We start from the raw sequence: 17,386 nt of genomic DNA, 5'->3' as shown, positions 1-17,386 counted from the left end.
GTATTTTAGTTAGAATTTCATAAAATGGTATTTCATGACTGTATTGTATCAGTATAAATAGGTAATATATAGGTATATTTTCTGTGGGATTTGATGTTCACATTATTTTTACAGGTTAAGTATCCATTATCTAAAATGCTTCAGATCAAAAGTGAGTCAGATTTCAGGTTTTTTCCAGAATTTGAAATATTTGCACATACATAGTGAGATATCTTGGGGATGAGACTTAAGTCTAAACCCAAAATTCATTTTTGTCACATACACTTTTACATACTTAAGCTGAAGATAATTTTATATAGTATTTTTAGTGTATCCATTTCTTTTTCTAAAGATTTATTTTTTTGAAAAACAGAGTTACAGAGAGGGAGGAAGGAAGAGAGAGACGGAGATAGATGTTCTAGCCACATGTTCACGCCCTAAATGGCAGCAACAGCTGAGGTTGGGCCCAGCTGAAGCTAGGAGCCTGGAACTCCATCTCGGTCTCTCATGTGGGTGATCTTTTGCTGCTTTCCCAGGAGCATTAGCAGGGAGCTAGATCAGAACTGGTGCCCATATGGCATGTGTCACAGGCAGTGGCTTAACCTGCTGTGCCACAATGCTGGCCCCATGTACCCATGTTTTGATTGTAAACCATCATGTGAGATCTGATGTGGAAACATCAGTGATTCTCATTTCTTACGGTTGGAGATCATTTTGAGAGTCTGAAAGCTATGAATAGTGTCTCCCAAGAAATTATTTTCTCCCAAGTTAAAATCATCCCCTCTGAATTAGGAGTCGTGGACTGAGGTTCATTTTTGTTGAAGAATCTCATCTTCAAATTAAGTTAGTATTTGATTATGGGCTTTATGACGTACAAAAATAGTGTTTGCTTTTTACTTTCCTGTTCTTGGAGTGGTTAAATTACATAAAAAATGGGATTGGTGCTGTAGCGCATCAGGTAAAGCCGCCACCTGCAGTGCTGGCATCCATTATGGGTACCACTTCGAGTCCTGGCTGCTCAACTTCCGATCCAACTCTGCTATGGCCTGGAAAGGCAGTGGAAGGTGGCTCAGGTCCTTGGGCCCCTGTACCCGTGTAGGAGACCTGGAGGAAGCTCCTGGCTCCTGGCTTTGGATCGGTGCAGCTCCAGCCATTGGGGCCATCTGGGGAGTGAACCAGCGGATAGAAGACCTGTGTCTTTGCCTCTACCTCTCTGGAACTCTGCCTTTCAAGCAAATAAATACTTTTTTAAAAAAAAATTTATTTATTTATTTGAAAGAGTTACAGAGAGAAGCAGAGGCAGAGGGAGCGAGAGAGATCTTCCATCTACTGGTTCACTCCCCAATTGGCCACAACGGCTGGAGCTGCACTGATCTGAAGCCAGGAGCCTGGAGCTTCTTCCGGGTCTTCCATGCAGATGCAGGAGCCCAAGGACTTGGGCCATCTTCTACTGCTTTCCCAGGCCATAGCCAGAGATCTAGGTTGGAAGTGGAGCAGGCGGGACTCAAACTGGCGCTCATATGGTATGCTGGTGCTGCAGGTGGTGGTGGCTTTACCCACTATGCCACAGCGTCAGCCCCCATTTATTTATTTTTATTTGAAAGAGTTTCAGAGAAGAAAAGACAGAAAGAGAGAGGTCTTCTATCTGAGGGTTCACTACCCAGATGGCCACAGTTGCTAGGGCTGGGCCAGGCCAAAGCCAAACACTAGGGCCATATTCCACTGCTTTTCTCAGGCCATTAGGAAGGAGTTGGATTGAAAGTGGAGCAGCTGAGACTTGAACCGGTGCCCATATGGGATGCTGGCATCACAGGTAGCAGCTTTACCTGCTCCACCACAGCGCCATCCCCTAAATAAATCTTTTTAAGAATTAAATTAAAGATACATGTTCATGAAAGAAAATAAAGGGAAGCAAAAGTAATGTAAAATTATATTTATATCGAAATAATTGCTGGTTTCCTCTGGTGTATGTTCTTTTTTGTATAAACTTATGTTTGTTATATTTAACATTTTTAACATCTGTTGACATTTATATTTTTCATTAAAAATATGTTGTGAATTTAAAAGTGTACACTTTGATTTTTCCTTGACAGATTTTTATAAAGTACATTTTCTCTAGTGATGACATATTGTTTTTCTATATTATTTTAATTGCTTGCTTTATAGTTTATTTATTTAAAGATTTATTTATTTATGTGAAAGGCAGAGATAGAAGGGGGAAGGGAGGGAGAGAGACAGATCCATCATCCATCCACTGATTCACTCCCCAAATGGCCACAATGGCCAGAGCTGGGCCAGGTGGAAGCCAGGAGGGAGGAGCTTCTTCCAGGTCTCCCACGTGGGTGCAAAGGGTCCTAGCACTTTGGCCATCTTTGGCTGCATTCCCAGGTGCATTAGCTGGGAACTGGATTGAAAGCAGAGCAACCACGAGTCAAACTGGTACCCATATGGGATGCTGGCACTGTAGGCATGGCTTAACCTGCTGTGCCACAGCTCTGGCCCCTGTTTATTTTATATTTTTTTATTGTTTTAAAGATTTATTTATTTGAAAGACAGAATTAGAGAGAGATCAATCTTCTATCTGCCGGTTTATTCTCCAGGTGGCTACAATAGTGAGGGCTGGTGCTTCATGTTGGTCTCCCACATGAGTGCAGGGCACAAGCACTTTGGGCCATCTTTTGTTTTCCCAGGTGTATTACCAGGGAGCTGGATCAGAAGCAGAGCAGCCAAGACTCGGATGGGTGCCCATATGGGATACCAGCTCTGTAGTCAGAAGCTTAACCCATTAAACCACAATGCTGCCCCCTAGAGTCTATTTGTTATTGTAAAGCATTTTAAGTTGTAGTCATAGGTTTTATTTTTTGAGAGACTTCTTTATTTCTTTGAAAGTCAGAATTACATAAAGAGAGAGAAAGAAACAGAGAGAGATCTTCTGTCTGCTGGTCTACTTTCCATATGGTTGCCATGGTCATGGCTGTGCTAGGCTGAAGCCAAAAGCTTACTCCATGTCTCCCATGTGGGTGGCAGGGACACAAGCATTTGAGCCATCTTTTGCTGCTTTTCCCAGGCCATTAACAGGGAGCTGGATCAGAAATGGAGCAGCTTGGACTTGAACTGGCATCCATATGGGATGCTGATGTTGTGGGTGGTGGCTTTACATGCTGTACCATAACGCTGGCCTGTGAAGTTTTTGTTTTATGTTACTAGGTATTGACAGCCATTAGAATGGTGATATCTTTAAGAATTTTGAGGTGGCCACTGCTGTGACGTAGTGGATAAAGCTGTAGAGTGCTGTGCCGGCATCCCATATGGGCCCTGGTTCGAGTCCTGGCTGTTACACTTTCCATCCAGCTCTCTGCTATGGCCTGGTAAAGCAGTAGAGGATGGCCCAAGTCCTTGGGCCCCTGCACTCATGTGGGAGACCTGGAAGAAGCTCCTGGCTTTGGATCGGCTCAGCTCTGGCTGTTGCATCCATTTGGGAGGAGGCTGTTGCATCCTTGCTGATGGAGGATCTCTTTCTCTGCCTCTGCGTCTCTTTAAGTCTGCCTTTCAAATAAATAAATAAATCTTTAAAAAAATTCAAAAGAACTTTGAGTGAACTTTTAAGAAGTTAAGCAATGTGCCAGATATCTGAAAATGAGTTTTTTTTTTTTTTTTATTAACAGGTTTTACAAACACCTTGGACTAAGTAATTGGTAATATAAGGTAGAGGATTTTATTTAGGTAGTCGCATGAGCTTGGATTTGAGTTCTTAGTATATATTAAATGAATTAAGTTCAGTATCTGAAAGTATTGCCTGAGACTTTCAAATAATTAAAATCATTAATGTCAGTGGAGTCACTCTGTGAGACAGTTTAACATATCAAAAATGGGTTTTTATCTGTCCAGATTACAAAATAGACTGAAAAAAGTCTACAGAGTTTCAAGTGAAGAAATAATTGTTTTTATCTTTGCTTTCTGTCAGAAGGCAGCCAAAACAGCACAGTGTTAATGGAGGAAAGTACTTATCCAGCTTTGGAAGAAACTAAATCAGAGATTGAGGTAAGCTTATATGTACTCTGTGGGTGTATGGTAAGCAGTATTTTTTTAAAGATTTATTTATTTATTTATTTGAAAGGCAGAGTTATGGCAAGACAGAGGCAGGGAGAGAGAGAGGTCTTCCATATGCTGGTTCACTGCCCAAATGGCCGCAACGGCTGGAGCTGCGCTGATCCGAAGCCAGGAGCCAGGAACTTCCTCTGGGTCTCCTACGTGGGGGTGGGGGCCCAGGGACTTGGGCCATCTTCTGATTTCACAGACCATAGCAGAGAGCTGGATCAGAATTAGAGCAGGTGGGACTCGAACTGGCTTCCAAAAGGGATGCTACACAGCAGGCAGTGGCCTCACCCACCACGCCACAGCAGCATTCCCTCTTCCCTCCCTCCTTCCCTTGCATCCATCCATCCTTCCTTCCTTCCTTGATTTATTTATTTCTTTACTTGAAATTCAGAACTATGAAGAGGAAAGATGGATTAATCTTTTTTTTTTTTTTTTAAGATTTATTTATTTACTTGAAAGTCAGAATTACACACAGAGAGAAGGAGAGGCAGAGAGAGAGGTCTTCCATCTGCTGGTTCACTCCCCAGATGGCTGCAACGGCTGGAGCTGCGCCGATCCGAAGCTAGGAGCTTCTTCTGGGTCTCCCACACGGGTGTAGGGACCATCTTCTACTGCTTTCCGAGGCCATAACAGAGAACTGGATCGGAAAAGGAGCAGCCGGGACTCGAATTTGCGCCCACATGGGATGCAGGCACTACAGGTGGTGGCTTTACCCGTTATGCCACAGCGCCAACCCCTTGATTGATCTCTACACTGGTTCACTCCCCAACTGGTCCACTGTCCCGTGCTGAATCAGGTCAAAGCCAGGAGCTTCATCCAGATCTCCTGTGGGTGCAGGGGCCCAAGCACATGGTCAATCTTCTGCTGCTTTCTGGATTGGAAGTGGAGCAGTTCAGGAGTTGAACCAGCACTCATATGGGATCCTGGTGCTGCAGGTGACAGCTTTACCTGGTATGCTGCAGTGCTAGACCGTAAACAGTGTTCTTAGAGAATGCTAATTAATGCCTTCATTTCTAGTTGTGTATTCTTTTTCTGTTTGAATTATAAGCAACTTTTATGGAAGTTTTTAAGATTCTATAGTTTGGTAAGTTTTTGTTATTTTAAAAATTAAAAAAAGTGTTTGAGAAAGTAAGCAAGCTCCAGTCTACTGATTTACTCCCTAAAAGCCCGTAAAAACCAGGACTGAGCTGACCTGAAGTCAGGAATCAGGAAGACCATGAAGGTCCCTCATATGGACACAATAGACCTAGTTAATTGAGCCCTCATCACTGCATCCCAGAGCTTTTATTAGCAGGAAGCTGGAGTTAAGAGCTGCAGCCAGGCATCGAAACCCAGGTACTTCAATATGGGATATGGGCATCATAAATGAAAAATTAACAGTGTTCTAGACTAATCACTTTTTTATTTATTTGAAAGGCAGAGTTACATAGAGAAGGAGAGGCAGAGAGAGAGAGAGAGAGAGAGATATCTTCATCCTCTGGTTCACTCCTTAATTGGCTGCAATGGCTGGGGCTGTGCTGATCTGGTGCCAGGAGCCAGGAGCCTCCTGCAGGTCTCCCACATGGGTGCAGGGGCCCAAGCACTTGGGCCGTCTTCCACTGATTTCCCAGGCCAAAGCAGAGAGCTGTTTTGGAAGTAGAGCAGCTAGAACTTGAACCGGTGTCCATATGGGATGCTGGCACTGCAGGCGATGGCTTTACTTACGATGCCACAGCACTGGCCCCGAGACTAACCACATTTAACGTTAACTTCTTATTTTACTTCTGATTAAGGGAGATGTAGTTTAATTTAGAAAAGTGATTTCCAAAGATTGCTAAAGACTATATTTTTTAAAATTTCTAGAGCAGCTATTTGGGGGGTGAACCAACGGAGGGAAGACCTTTCTGTCTCTCTCTCTCATTAACACTGCCTGTCAAAAAACAAAAAAACAAAAAACTAGAGACTGTGATGTGATCTGTAAAATAATTTTATTTGGAAATAGGTTACCTTCTTGGACTATATTGAAATTCAACTGTTGGGGTTCATATCTAAACTGAAAGTTGATTTTTAAGGTTGAAGATCTGAATATTGTACTTTGGAGTTTTATTTGATGTCTAGATAAAACATAGTGGTTTAGTTCATTGTGCTGCTGTAATAAGATACCCTGGATTTACTGACTTAAAGAAAAATAGTAATTGGACTGGTGCTGTGGAACAGTGTAGTAAGCCTTAGCCTGCAGCTCTGGTATCCCATATGGGCACCGGTTTGGTTATCTGCTGCTCCACTTCTGATCCAGCTTCCTGCTGATGTGCCTGGGAAAACAATGGAAGATGGACCCGGTCCCTGGCAACTGCCACCCACTTGGGAGACCCAGAGGAACATCCTGGCTCCTGGTTTTGGTCTGGCCCAGCCCTGTCATTGTGGCTATTTGGGGAGTGAACCTGTGGATGTAAGATCTCTCTCTCTCTCTCTCTCGTTCTCTTTGTCCATAACACTGCCTTTCAAATAAATAAATAAATAATAAAATAGTCATATCTGTCACTTTTTTGCTTGTATTTCTTTTTTATCTTCTGTAGCAGTAAAGAGATCTGTCACTACCTGCAATGCCAGCATCCCATATTGGAGTGCTATTGGAGTGCTGTTCTGCTTCCAATCCAGCTTCCTGCAAATGTGCCTGGAAAAGCAGTGGATAGTGGCACAAGTCCTTGGGATCCTGCCTACCCAAGTGGGAGACCCAGATGGAATTGTTGGCTTCTGGGACAACCCTGGCTGTTGTGGGCTTTTGAGGAATGAATCAGTCATTGAAAAATCACACTTGTACCCTCCATTACTCTGCCTTTGCGTGGATGAATAAATGAGTGCATGAATAAATAAATACTTAATAACAAAAGTAGAAATTACGCATAGGCATGTAGCCTAGTCCCTGGATTAATTCTCAGCTCTGGCTCCTTAATCTGGCTTCCTGTTAATGCAGACCTTGGGAGGCAGCAGTGATATTCAAGTAGTTGAGAGAACTGGATTGCATTCCCAGCTTCTGTCTTATCCCACGTGTTGTGGGTGTTTGGTGATTGAACCAGCTGATAGGAACTCTCTTCTGGAGGCTGAGAGGTCCACAGTCAAGTCTGTTGTGTGGTTAGGGATGCTTTCTGTCTCATGATGGTGCCTTGTTATGTCATCCTCCAGTGGGATGAAGACCATGTGTTATATGGCAGAAAGGAGTGGCTAAAAAAGGGCCAAATGCTGTGAAGAATGTTGTATAAAGTTCTGCTCAAATTGGTGGGGGAGGAGCCCCGAAGTCCAAACCCTAATGGATTCCACCCCATGGCTCATCCTTTGTTTGCCTTTTGGTGGGTTTGGCTACCTGCAATGAATTGCTGTCTAAAAAATCTAATATTTATCTTGAACTTTTTTAGAAAGCAGCAGAAACCATGTTCACATAAATTTTACATTATAATTGTCCAATTAGTTACTAATCTCTCACTGTGCCTAATTTATAAATTAAGCTTTCATAGGTACAGATGGAGTATAGGAAAAAACATAGTACATATGGACTTTGGCGCTATCTGAGGTGTCAGGCATCCACTGGGGGTCTTGTATCCATTGTGGATAAGGGGTGACTGTTATACCACCACATTGGCTGTTAAGTTCCAATGTGTGGATTTAGGAGGGAACTCATTGAGTTCATAGCACATGACAGCACTGTTGAAATTCATTATATCCATCACAGGAAAAGTTTAACCAGTCTTTTCAGGCTCCTTGACTGCAGAATTATGCTCATATATACCCATTGGACTGATGAGAGAAATGAAGTTCCCCTTCCTGTGAGCATTATGAGCAAAAGTGGTCTTCTCAGGTTGCACAGGCTGACGGGAGGAGGCGATGGTCTATTCTAATTGTGAAACTCGCCAAGTGGTTTGATGCCTTTTTTTTTTAATTTGAGTGGTAGAGTTACAGTGAGAGAGAAAGAAAGCTCTTCCGTCTGTTGGTTCACTCCCCAGATGGCAACAATGGCTGGAGATGGCCATTCTGAAGCCAGGAGCCGGGTGATTCTTCCTGGTCTCCCATGTGGGTGCACAGGCTAAAGCATTTGGGCCAACTTGTACTGCTTTCCCAGGCCACAGCAGAGAGCTGGATTGGAAGAGGAGCAGCCGGGACTAGAACCGGCAGTCATATAGGATGCCCATGCTGTAGGCGGAGGATTAACCTAATGCGCCATGGTGCTGGCCCCTAATGTTGTTCTTTTTTTTTTTTTTTTTTTTTGGACAGAGTGGACAGTGAGAGAGAGACAGAGAGAAAGGTCTTCCTTCCTTTGCCGTTGGTTCACCCTCCAATGGCCGCCACGGCTGGCGCGCTGCGGCCGGCACACTGCGCTAATCCGATGGCAGGAGCCAGGTATTTATCCTGGTCTCCCATGGGGTGCAGGGCCCAAGCACTTGGGCCATCCTCCACTGCACTCCCTGGCCACAGCAGAGAGCTGGCCTGGAAGAGGGGCAACTGGGACAGAATCCAGCGCCCTGACTGGGACTAGAACCCAGTGTGCCGGCGCCGCCAAGGCGGAGGATTAGCCTAGTGAGCCGCGGCGCCAGCCTTTTTTTTTTTTTTTTAAGAGTTATTTTATTTATTTGAAAGTCAGAGTTACTGGGAGTAGGGCTGGGGGAGAGAGGAGAGATCTCCCATCAGCTGATTCACTCCACAGTGGCTGCAATGGTTGGGGTTGGGCCAGGCTGAAGCCAGTAGCCAGGAGCTTCATTTGGGTTTCCCAGGTGGTTGCAGGAGCCCAAGCACTTGAGCCATCTTCTGCTTTCCTTGGCACATTCTGATCCAGCTCTCTGGATCGGAAGTGGAGCAGCTGGGACTCGAACCTGCGCCCATATGGGATGCCGACCTGAAGGCAGCAGCTTAACCTGTTGTGCCACAACGCTGGCCCCTGATGCTCTTTTCGATTAAAAGATGAGTCTAGGGGCTGGTGCAATGGCTCAACAGGTTAAGTCACTGCAGGATCAGCATTCAATAAGGGCCTCTCTCTCTCTCTCTCTCTTTCTCTCTCTCTCTCTCTCTCTCTCTCTGCCTCTGCCTCTGCCTCTGCCTCTGCCTTTCAAATAAATAAATAAATCTTAAAAGAGGGCTTGTGTTGTAGTGCAGCAGGTTAAATCCCTGGCCTGCAGGGCGGGTTCGAGTCCTGGCTGCTCTGCTTACAATCTAGCTCTCTGCTATGGCCTGGGAAAGCAGTGGAAGATGGCCCAAGTCCTTGGGCCCCCTGCACCAGCAAATCGAGTCCTAGCTACTCCACTTCTAGTGGGGCTCCCTGCTGTTGTGCCTGGGAAATCAGTGGAGGATGGCCCAAGTGCTTGGGCCCCTGCACCCATGTGGGAGACCTGAAAGAAGTTCCTGGCTCCTGGCTTTGGTCTGGCCCAGTCCTAACTGTTGTGTCCATTTGAGGAGTGAACCTGCGTTTAGAAGATTTCTCACTCGCTTTCTCTCTCTCTTCTCTCTCTCTATAATTTTTACTTTCAAATAAGTCAATAAATATATTTAAAAAAATTTAAACCTAGTGTTGCGTAAGTTGTTATTGTTGGGTAGGAATTGTATATATAAAATTATATATATTAAATACACATATATAAAGCTATATATTAAAATTATTTTGTATTTAAAATTTATGTATAAAATTAGCATAGTATTTAATGCCATTATACATTTTAAACTATAGAAAATACAAGATTCTTAAGTAATTGTTGAATTTATTGTCTCTAAAATTACTACTCTGCAGGCAGAGGAAGAAAAGTTACCTGATGACAATGTCTATTTTGGAACTGCCAGTGATGATTCGGATATTGTTACTCTAGAACCACCTAAGTTAGAAGAAATTGGAATTCAAGAAGCTGTAATTGTTGAAGAAGCACAGAGTCCGGAAGACTTTAATATGGGTTCTTCCTCTAGCAGTCAGTATGCATTCTGTCAGCCGGAAACTGGTAAGAACTATGTAAAGACTGCAATGATAAGACTAAAGACTTTTGTGTTTTATATAATGACTTTTCTAACCCGAAATCTCAAGTTTTTAATATAGGAAGGTACTTCAAATAGTATGTGGAAAATACATTTCTTTTCTTTTCTTTTTTTTTTTTTTTTAAGATGTATTTGAAAGTCAGAGTTACACAGAGAGAGGAGAGGCAGAAAGAGAGAGAGAGAAAGAGAGAGAGAGGTCTTCTAGCCAGTGGTTCACTCCTCAATTGGCTGCAATGACCAGAGCTGTGCCAATCGGAAGCCAGGAGTCAGGAGCTGCTTCCAGGTCTCCCATGTGGGTGCAGGGGCCCAAAAACTTGGGCCATCTTCCACTGCTTTCCCAGGCCATAAGAGAGAGCTGGATGGAAAGTGGAGCAGCCGGGTCTGGAACCGGCGCCCATATGGGATGCCAACACTTCAGGCCAGGGTGTTAACCCACTGGGCCACAGTGCTAGCCTCGCCAAAATTACATTTGTAAAAAAACTATTCTTGGATTTCAAAAATCTTTTGTACTGAAAACAGTTAATCTCCTTTTCCATGAGCTTCTTGAAGTACCTTTATCTGCGTTTGTAAAACTCAGGAAAATCTTTTGTAAGATCTATAATAAATCTGTTGTTTTCCTAGACTCTGTGGCCTAAAATATAGCATTATTTTGCAATTATAGTAAATGCCATCTTTTGGTATTAAATAGAAGGTAAAATTTCTTCAGGGAGATTTGTTGAAATCTCAAACAGTACAAAAAATGGTGTTCTTAAAATGTTTAACCAGAGGAAATTGTGCCATTTATACCTAAAACCAGGAGGATGTTCATATTTTTTGTTATAATACATTTTTTATTACAGAGAAGTAGTGAAAGAACATTTTCATTGTGTTTCTTAGATCCATTCTGTTATTAATCATTTAACAGATTGAGTGCCTACCGATTGGCAAACAGGGTTCTAGGAGCTCTGCACAGTCTTTTTACTTTAGAGTGTATTACAGAACATGCCTTTTTTTTTTTTTTTTTTTTTTTTTTTTTTGACAGGCAGAGTGGACAGTGAGAGAGAGAGAGAGAAAGGTCTTCCTTTTGCCGTTGGTTCACCCTCCAATGGCCGCCGTAGCCGGCACGCTGTGGCTGGCGCACTGCGCTAATCCGATGGCAGGAGCCAGGTGCTTCTCCTGGTCTCCCATGGGGTGCAGGGCCCAAGCACTTGGGCCATCCTCCACTGCACTCCTGGGCCACAGCAGAGAGCTGGCCTGGAAGAAGGGCAACCAGGACAGAATCTGGCGCCCCGACAGGGACTAGAACCTGGGTGCCGGCGCTGCAGGCGGAGGATTAGCCTAGTGAGCCGCGGCACCGGCCTTTTTCTTTTTTTTTTTAAGCTCTATTTATTGGAAAGGCAGATTTGCAGATGGAGAGAGTGAGCTTCCATCCGCTGGTTCACTCCTGAAATGACCTCAACAGCTGAATCTGGGCCAATGCAAAGTCAGGAGCCAGGAACTAGTTCTGGGTCTTCCATGGGGATGCAGTTGCCTAAGCATTTGCTCCATCTTCCACTGCTTTCCTGGGCACATTAGCAGGTTGCTGGCTTGGAAGTGGAAGAGCCAGCTTTATCCGCTGTGCTGGCCCCAGAACGTGCCTGTTTTAAACCACATCCTTAGTGCAGTTAATGCCAGTAGTCTGTACAGAAGCTTTTGGAGGTTAAAATGTATGTTGCTGAGATGATTCACTTTTACTGTTCATAGCTCAATTTCATGAATGTTTATAACATCTTTTGTGGTGACAAAAATATTGATGCATAGAGTTGATTCCTGGAAAATATCATGAGACACAGATCTTTAATGCATAGTTTTTAACCCATTCTTATAACGTACAGATGAATTATGGGAGAGACAACTTGAAACACTGACCATAAAAGAAAGCTCCATAATTGGATGGAAAAACAGGAACATGTAGTATCTATTTCAGATAGTTTTCTTAGATTTTACCGTTCTTTAATATTGGTTTAATGACCAAAATCATAACACGGGAATTTCTGTCATTCCAGTTCAAGCTAAGGAAATTTCAAGCAGAGATTCTTTTTTATCACATCTAATGATGAGTTACTTTTAGATTATCATTAGTTTTCTTGAAAACACTTTTATTTAGTGTATTAGTGGGACTTGAAAACAGACCTTATTCAGCTAATTTTTAAAAAAGATTTATTTATTTTAGAGACAGAGTTAGAGTGAGAGAGAGAGAGGCAGAGAGAGAAAGGTCTTCCATCTGCTGTTTACTCCCCAGATGGCCATAATGGCTGGCACTGGACTGATCCGAAGCCAGGAACCAGTAGCTTCTTCCGAGTCTCCCACATGGGTGCAGGGGCCCAAGCACTTGGGCCTCCTTCCAGTGCTTTCCCAGGCCATTAGCAGGGAGCTGGATCAAAAGTGGAGCAGCTGGGACTTGAACTGATGCCCATGTGGAATAGCAGTGCCACAGGTGCAGGTTTAGCCTACTTTACCACAGCACTGGCCCCCTTATTCAAATATTTAAATATGCATCTAATGTTTTTAGATGTTAGAAGAGAACTTCACCCTTTTCAGAATGGCGTATTTTAAGTACCGATGTCCCTTGGTTTACTCAGGAGGTTGGTTCCAGAATTCCCTTGGATACCACAGATTAAGGATGCTTAAGTCTCTCAAACCTATGCACATCTTTCTGTTTCCTTTATCATCTTCAGATTACTTAATGATTGTAGTATCTAGCATAATATAAATACTATCTGAATAGTTGGCATACTGTATTTTTTGGGCAATAATGATGCAATTTTTGTCAAATTTTTAACGTGGATGAGTGACTGTATATTTATTTATAAGGGCTTTATATAATTGATTTTAGAATCCTTCTTGGTCATCAAATTTTGTAGTTTTTAAACTAGAGGGTTTATGTTGCTTTCAATTGGTCTTTTTTTCATCTTTTTTTTAAATAAAGGTTTATTTTATTTATTTGAAAGACAAATTTACAGAGAGAGGTAGAGCCAGAGAGAGAGAGAGAGAGGGAGAGAGAGAAAGGTCTTCCATCCGCTGGTTCATTTCTCAGACTGCAATGACCCCAACTAAGCCAATCTGAAGCCAGAAGCTTCTTCCAGGTTTCCTACACAGGTGCAGGGGCCCAAGGTCTTGGGCCATCTTTTGCTGCTTTCCCAGTCCACAGCAGATCATAAGTGGAACAGCCGGGACTCAAACCAGCGCCCATATGGGATGCTGGCATTGCAGGCCAGGGCTTTAACCTGCTGCACTACAACACTAGCCCTCTTCTTCTTCTTCTTCCTTTTTTTTTTTTTTTTTTTTTTTTAAGATTTATTTATTTATTTTGACAGGTAGAGTGGATAGTGAGAGAGAGAGACAGAGAGAAAGGTCTTCCTTTTGCCGTTGGTTGGTTCACCCTCCAGTAGCCACCACGGCTGGCGTGCTGCGGCCGGTGCCCCGCGCTGATCCGAAGGCAGGCGCCAGGTGCTTCTCCTGGTCTCCCATGCAGGTGCAGGGGCCCAAGCACTTGGGCCATCCTCCACTGCACTCCCTGGCCACAGCAGAGAGCTGGCCTGGAAGAGGGGCAACCAGGAAAGAATCCGGCGCCCCGACCGTGACTAGAACCCGGTGTGCTGGCGCCCCAAGGTGAAGGATTAGCCTGTTGAGCCGCGGCGCTGGCCTATTTATTTATTTGAAAGGCAGAGTTAGAGAGGCAGAGAGAGAGAGAGAGAGAGTCAGTCAGTCTTCCCACCCACTGATTCATTCCCCAGATGGCTACAACAGCCAAAGGTGGGCTGATCTGAAGCCAGAAGCCAGGAGCTTCTTCCGGGTACCCCACGTGGGTGCAGAATTCCAAGGACTTGAGCTGTCTTCTGCTGCTTTCCCAGGCCACAGCAGAGAGCTGGATTGGAAGTAGAGCTGCTGGGACTTGAACTGGTTCCCACATGGGATGCTGGCACTGCAGGCGGCGGCTTTTCCCAGTACATCACATTGCTTGCCCCATCTTTTTTTTTCTTTCTCCCTTCCTTTGGTTTAATTTGAGGGTATTCATGAGCCAGAAAAGTTAGATTGAAGCAGAAGTCTTGCAGAAGGGTCCTGGTAGACATATAAGAAGCTGGTGTATATATATATAGATATTTAGATATATACATACACATATATATATATATGACCAGAGAGAGGATATATACACTGTTGATGTTTTTCAGGAAGTTGCATGCTTCTGAGTCTGTCATTTTGTTTCCTTTCTAAAGAGACTTTTTGGGAATTTTGCCAACATAAGAGGAATATTTTATAAGTGAATTTTACCCATGAAATAAAATGTTGAAACGTAAGATGACATTTTAAACTATGCTGAAAATGTTTGAGTTGCCCAGAAATCTTTGTTGTCTTTCCCTTACTCCCATTTTTTATTGACTTATGATTTTCATGCTGCTTATTGCTTACTTTGTTTTTTTTCCTTCCCATCTTTATAGAATTATAATTTCAATTTTTTTCCTTTGAATTATATTCTGATGGTAATACTTCTGTTGTTAATTTAGGAACACTGCCTACTTCCTTCATATGACCTCTTCTCTCACAAATGTAACGTTGGTAGCTGTAGAGAAGTTTGTGTTGCGTATGTTTTTAAAAAGGCATGCATATTATTATATTTTAATTTAGCACAGATAACATCTAAGTGATAACTGAAGTGTTTTCAGTGCTTTTTTTCCTTTTATTCTTGATGATGAAGCTTTATGCATCTTCTTTTCCTATTTATTCACAAAAGAAAGGTGGTGGGAGAAGCTGTGGAAGATTCCTGAATGCATAAGGGGATGGGATGATCAACTGAAACACCATGTTCCTAGCCAACTCGCCTCCCAAGGTGGTGTGACTAAATCTGAGCAGCTTCTCTAGAGCAGAGTGTGCCCAGTCACATTTACTATTTACTAAATGCTTTAATGATACCTGTTTTCATCTGTGATACTCTAAAACAGGTGTTCAGAATTGGTCTTATCAAAACTGGCTAAGCTTTTGCATGCCTTTGCATTGCTTGCATCTTGGACTATGGGCCAGAATATGCTTTAAGAGAAGTTTAATAATAAAGATATTTCAGCTATTATATGTTTATGGAAGCATTGCATAAAGTTGTGAACATGTTGATAGGAGTTAGACTGGTTTATTATCATATATAATGAAGACATGTTAATGGAGAATCTTGACAACAAGTTCGTTTTCACATTTACCTATCTTAAGTGTGTTGGAAAGTATGAGTTAAATATTCCGATCATGATCATGAATGCCTTTGTATTGTGTTACGCTTTGTTAAAGTCTCCCTTTCTTTTTCTTTGTCCAAGAAATGTAACCTCACACCTGAGGCGATGACATCTTGGAAAAACTAGTGATCAAGAATGACAAGATACATGATGGGCATAAGGGTCATGAGCAAAAGATCTCTCATTGGAATCTGTACACTAAATATTAGGAACATTTATTCATTGAGTAGAACCTTTTGTCTTGGTGCTTGTTGTGTGAGAGTGATCTGAATCCTCCGTGACCCATTGTTATACACAGTATTGCCTAACCTCAGTCACCAGCTTTCCTGTGGCATGGACAGTGTGGCTTCTGAAAAACTGTTTGCTTTTGGAGCATGATTGTTTGTTGTGGAGCTCTTTGTATAAATTCAAGTCCACATTTCATCCCTACTTTTAGTCTTTTCCTTTTCTTCTAACTGCTTTGTGGAAATTATCTCTCAATGATCTATTCTGTGTGAAGCATAGTTTGCTGATACATGGAACAGTGGTAAGACATTACGCATTTGGAAAGATTTTTCCAGGGACCATACTTCCTGGACTTGAAATTTCTCATGTAATTTTTCTTTCCCCTGTTTGTTTTGTTTTGTTTTTTACCATCCTTTTCATAAAGGAGCAGCACCAGACTAGTACTTAATATTGGACAATGGGACATAGCTATTGTGTCACTTCCTCATGCTGACATATTTACTAGAAGGTAAAATTCATAACCTTCTAGTAAGAGTGGCAGTTGAAGGGAAGGGCTCATCTGACTTCTGGAAACTGTAGTGTTTTTGAACCTTGCTCATGGGCTAATAAGATACAAATGAAACTAGAGACCAGATATACACAAGGATGCTTGTAGTATTTCGAGTCACAGGAACTGCTTGTACACTTTCCTCTGTTACTTAAAGAGTTGAACTTAAGCTACTTTTATTTGAAATTGAATGAAGTGATAGGATTTTGTTTTTCTTGTAGAAATAGTGCTGATTGATGTCTCTGGTATCAGTAAAATTTAATAGGCTACATGCTCTTTTTTTTTTTTTTTTTTTTAACAGTTAGTTATAGACAGAGAGAGACAGAGAGAAAGGTCTTCCTTCTGTTGGTTCATTCCCCTAATGGCCGCTACGGCTGGCGCTCCGCTGATCTGAAGCCAGGAGCTGGGTACTTCTTCCCGGTCTCCCATGTGGGTACAGGGACCCAAGTACTTGGATCATCCTCCGCTGCCCTGCCGGGCCACAGCAGAGAGCTGGACTGGAAGAGGAGCAACCAGGACTAGAACCTGGTACCCATATGGGATGCCGGTGCCGCAGGCAGAGGATTAGCCAAGTGAGCCACAGCGCCAGCCTAATAGGCTACATGTTCTAATAACCACAAGCTACAAGGTGCCGGAAGGTTAAAAAAAGGAGACGGACTCTTAAAGCACAGAGTAATATGAGTAACAGATTCTTTTATATCAGGATTGAGATATTTTCTGTTAATATTTTGAAAGTTTGTGGTTTTGTTTGTGTTATTTTGGCTGTCTCCTGAAGAGGCATGTAGGGATGGCAATAATTATTCTAAATTTCTCTGAAGTTTTTAATACATTAACATCAACATTTTTCTTTTTAAAATAGTATTTTCGTCTCAGCCTAGTGATGATGAGTCGAGTAGTGATGAAACCAGTAATCTGCCCAGTCCTGCCTTTAGACGACGCCGTGCGAGGAAGAAAACTGTTTCTACTTCAGAATCTGAGGAACGGCTCCTTGGTGAACAAGAAACGGAACCTTCTAAGGAGCTGAGTAAACGCCAGTTCAGTAGTGGGCTCAATAAGTGTGTTATACTTGCTTTGGTGATTGCAGTCAGCATGGGATTTGGACATTTCTATGGTAAGCATTTGAAAAAGGTGTTAATACATAAACTAGTGGTAGAATACAGAGGCATTTACTAAGAGGAAGAAATCTGGGATATGTTATCAGTGTCATCATTAAATCTTTTTTAAAGATTTATTTATTTATTTCTTTGAGAGGCCTCAGTGGTAGAGCTAGTCCAATCTGATGACAGGAGCTGCTTCTGGGTCTCCCACGTGA

The 17,386-nt window shown here is 42.7% G+C and overlaps 1 protein-coding gene and 1 non-coding gene across 7 annotated transcripts in view; both read left to right on the top strand.

Moving 5' to 3' along the window:
- CCPG1 (cell cycle progression 1) overlaps positions 1-17,386 on the top strand; it is a 91,677-nt gene that overhangs the window by 30,618 nt on the left and 43,673 nt on the right. For 3 of the 6 annotated variants that reach the window (XM_070054221.1, XM_008268972.4, XM_051822354.2), the window contains exons 4-7: positions 3,944-4,020; positions 9,827-10,028; positions 14,816-14,911; positions 16,934-17,185. In XM_070054221.1, coding sequence (XP_069910322.1) covers positions 3,944-4,020; positions 9,827-10,028; positions 14,816-14,911; positions 16,934-17,185 — 627 coding nt within the window. The remainder of the gene's footprint in view (positions 1-3,943; positions 4,021-9,826; positions 10,029-14,815; positions 14,912-16,933; positions 17,186-17,386) is intronic. The other 3 variants (XM_070054222.1, XM_070054223.1, XM_008268976.4) reach the window with 1 other exon arrangement.
- On the top strand, positions 16,014-16,074 carry MIR628 (microRNA mir-628). Its single transcript, NR_162688.1, has one exon. It is a non-coding gene; the product is annotated as a microRNA mir-628 (primary transcript).

This window comes from Oryctolagus cuniculus, chromosome 12, assembly GCF_964237555.1.
Source record: "Oryctolagus cuniculus chromosome 12, mOryCun1.1, whole genome shotgun sequence".
Classification (NCBI taxonomy): domain Eukaryota; kingdom Metazoa; phylum Chordata; class Mammalia; order Lagomorpha; family Leporidae; genus Oryctolagus; species Oryctolagus cuniculus.
The sequence above is the reverse complement of the archived record's forward strand: the minus strand, read 5'-3'. Positions and strand labels throughout refer to the sequence as shown.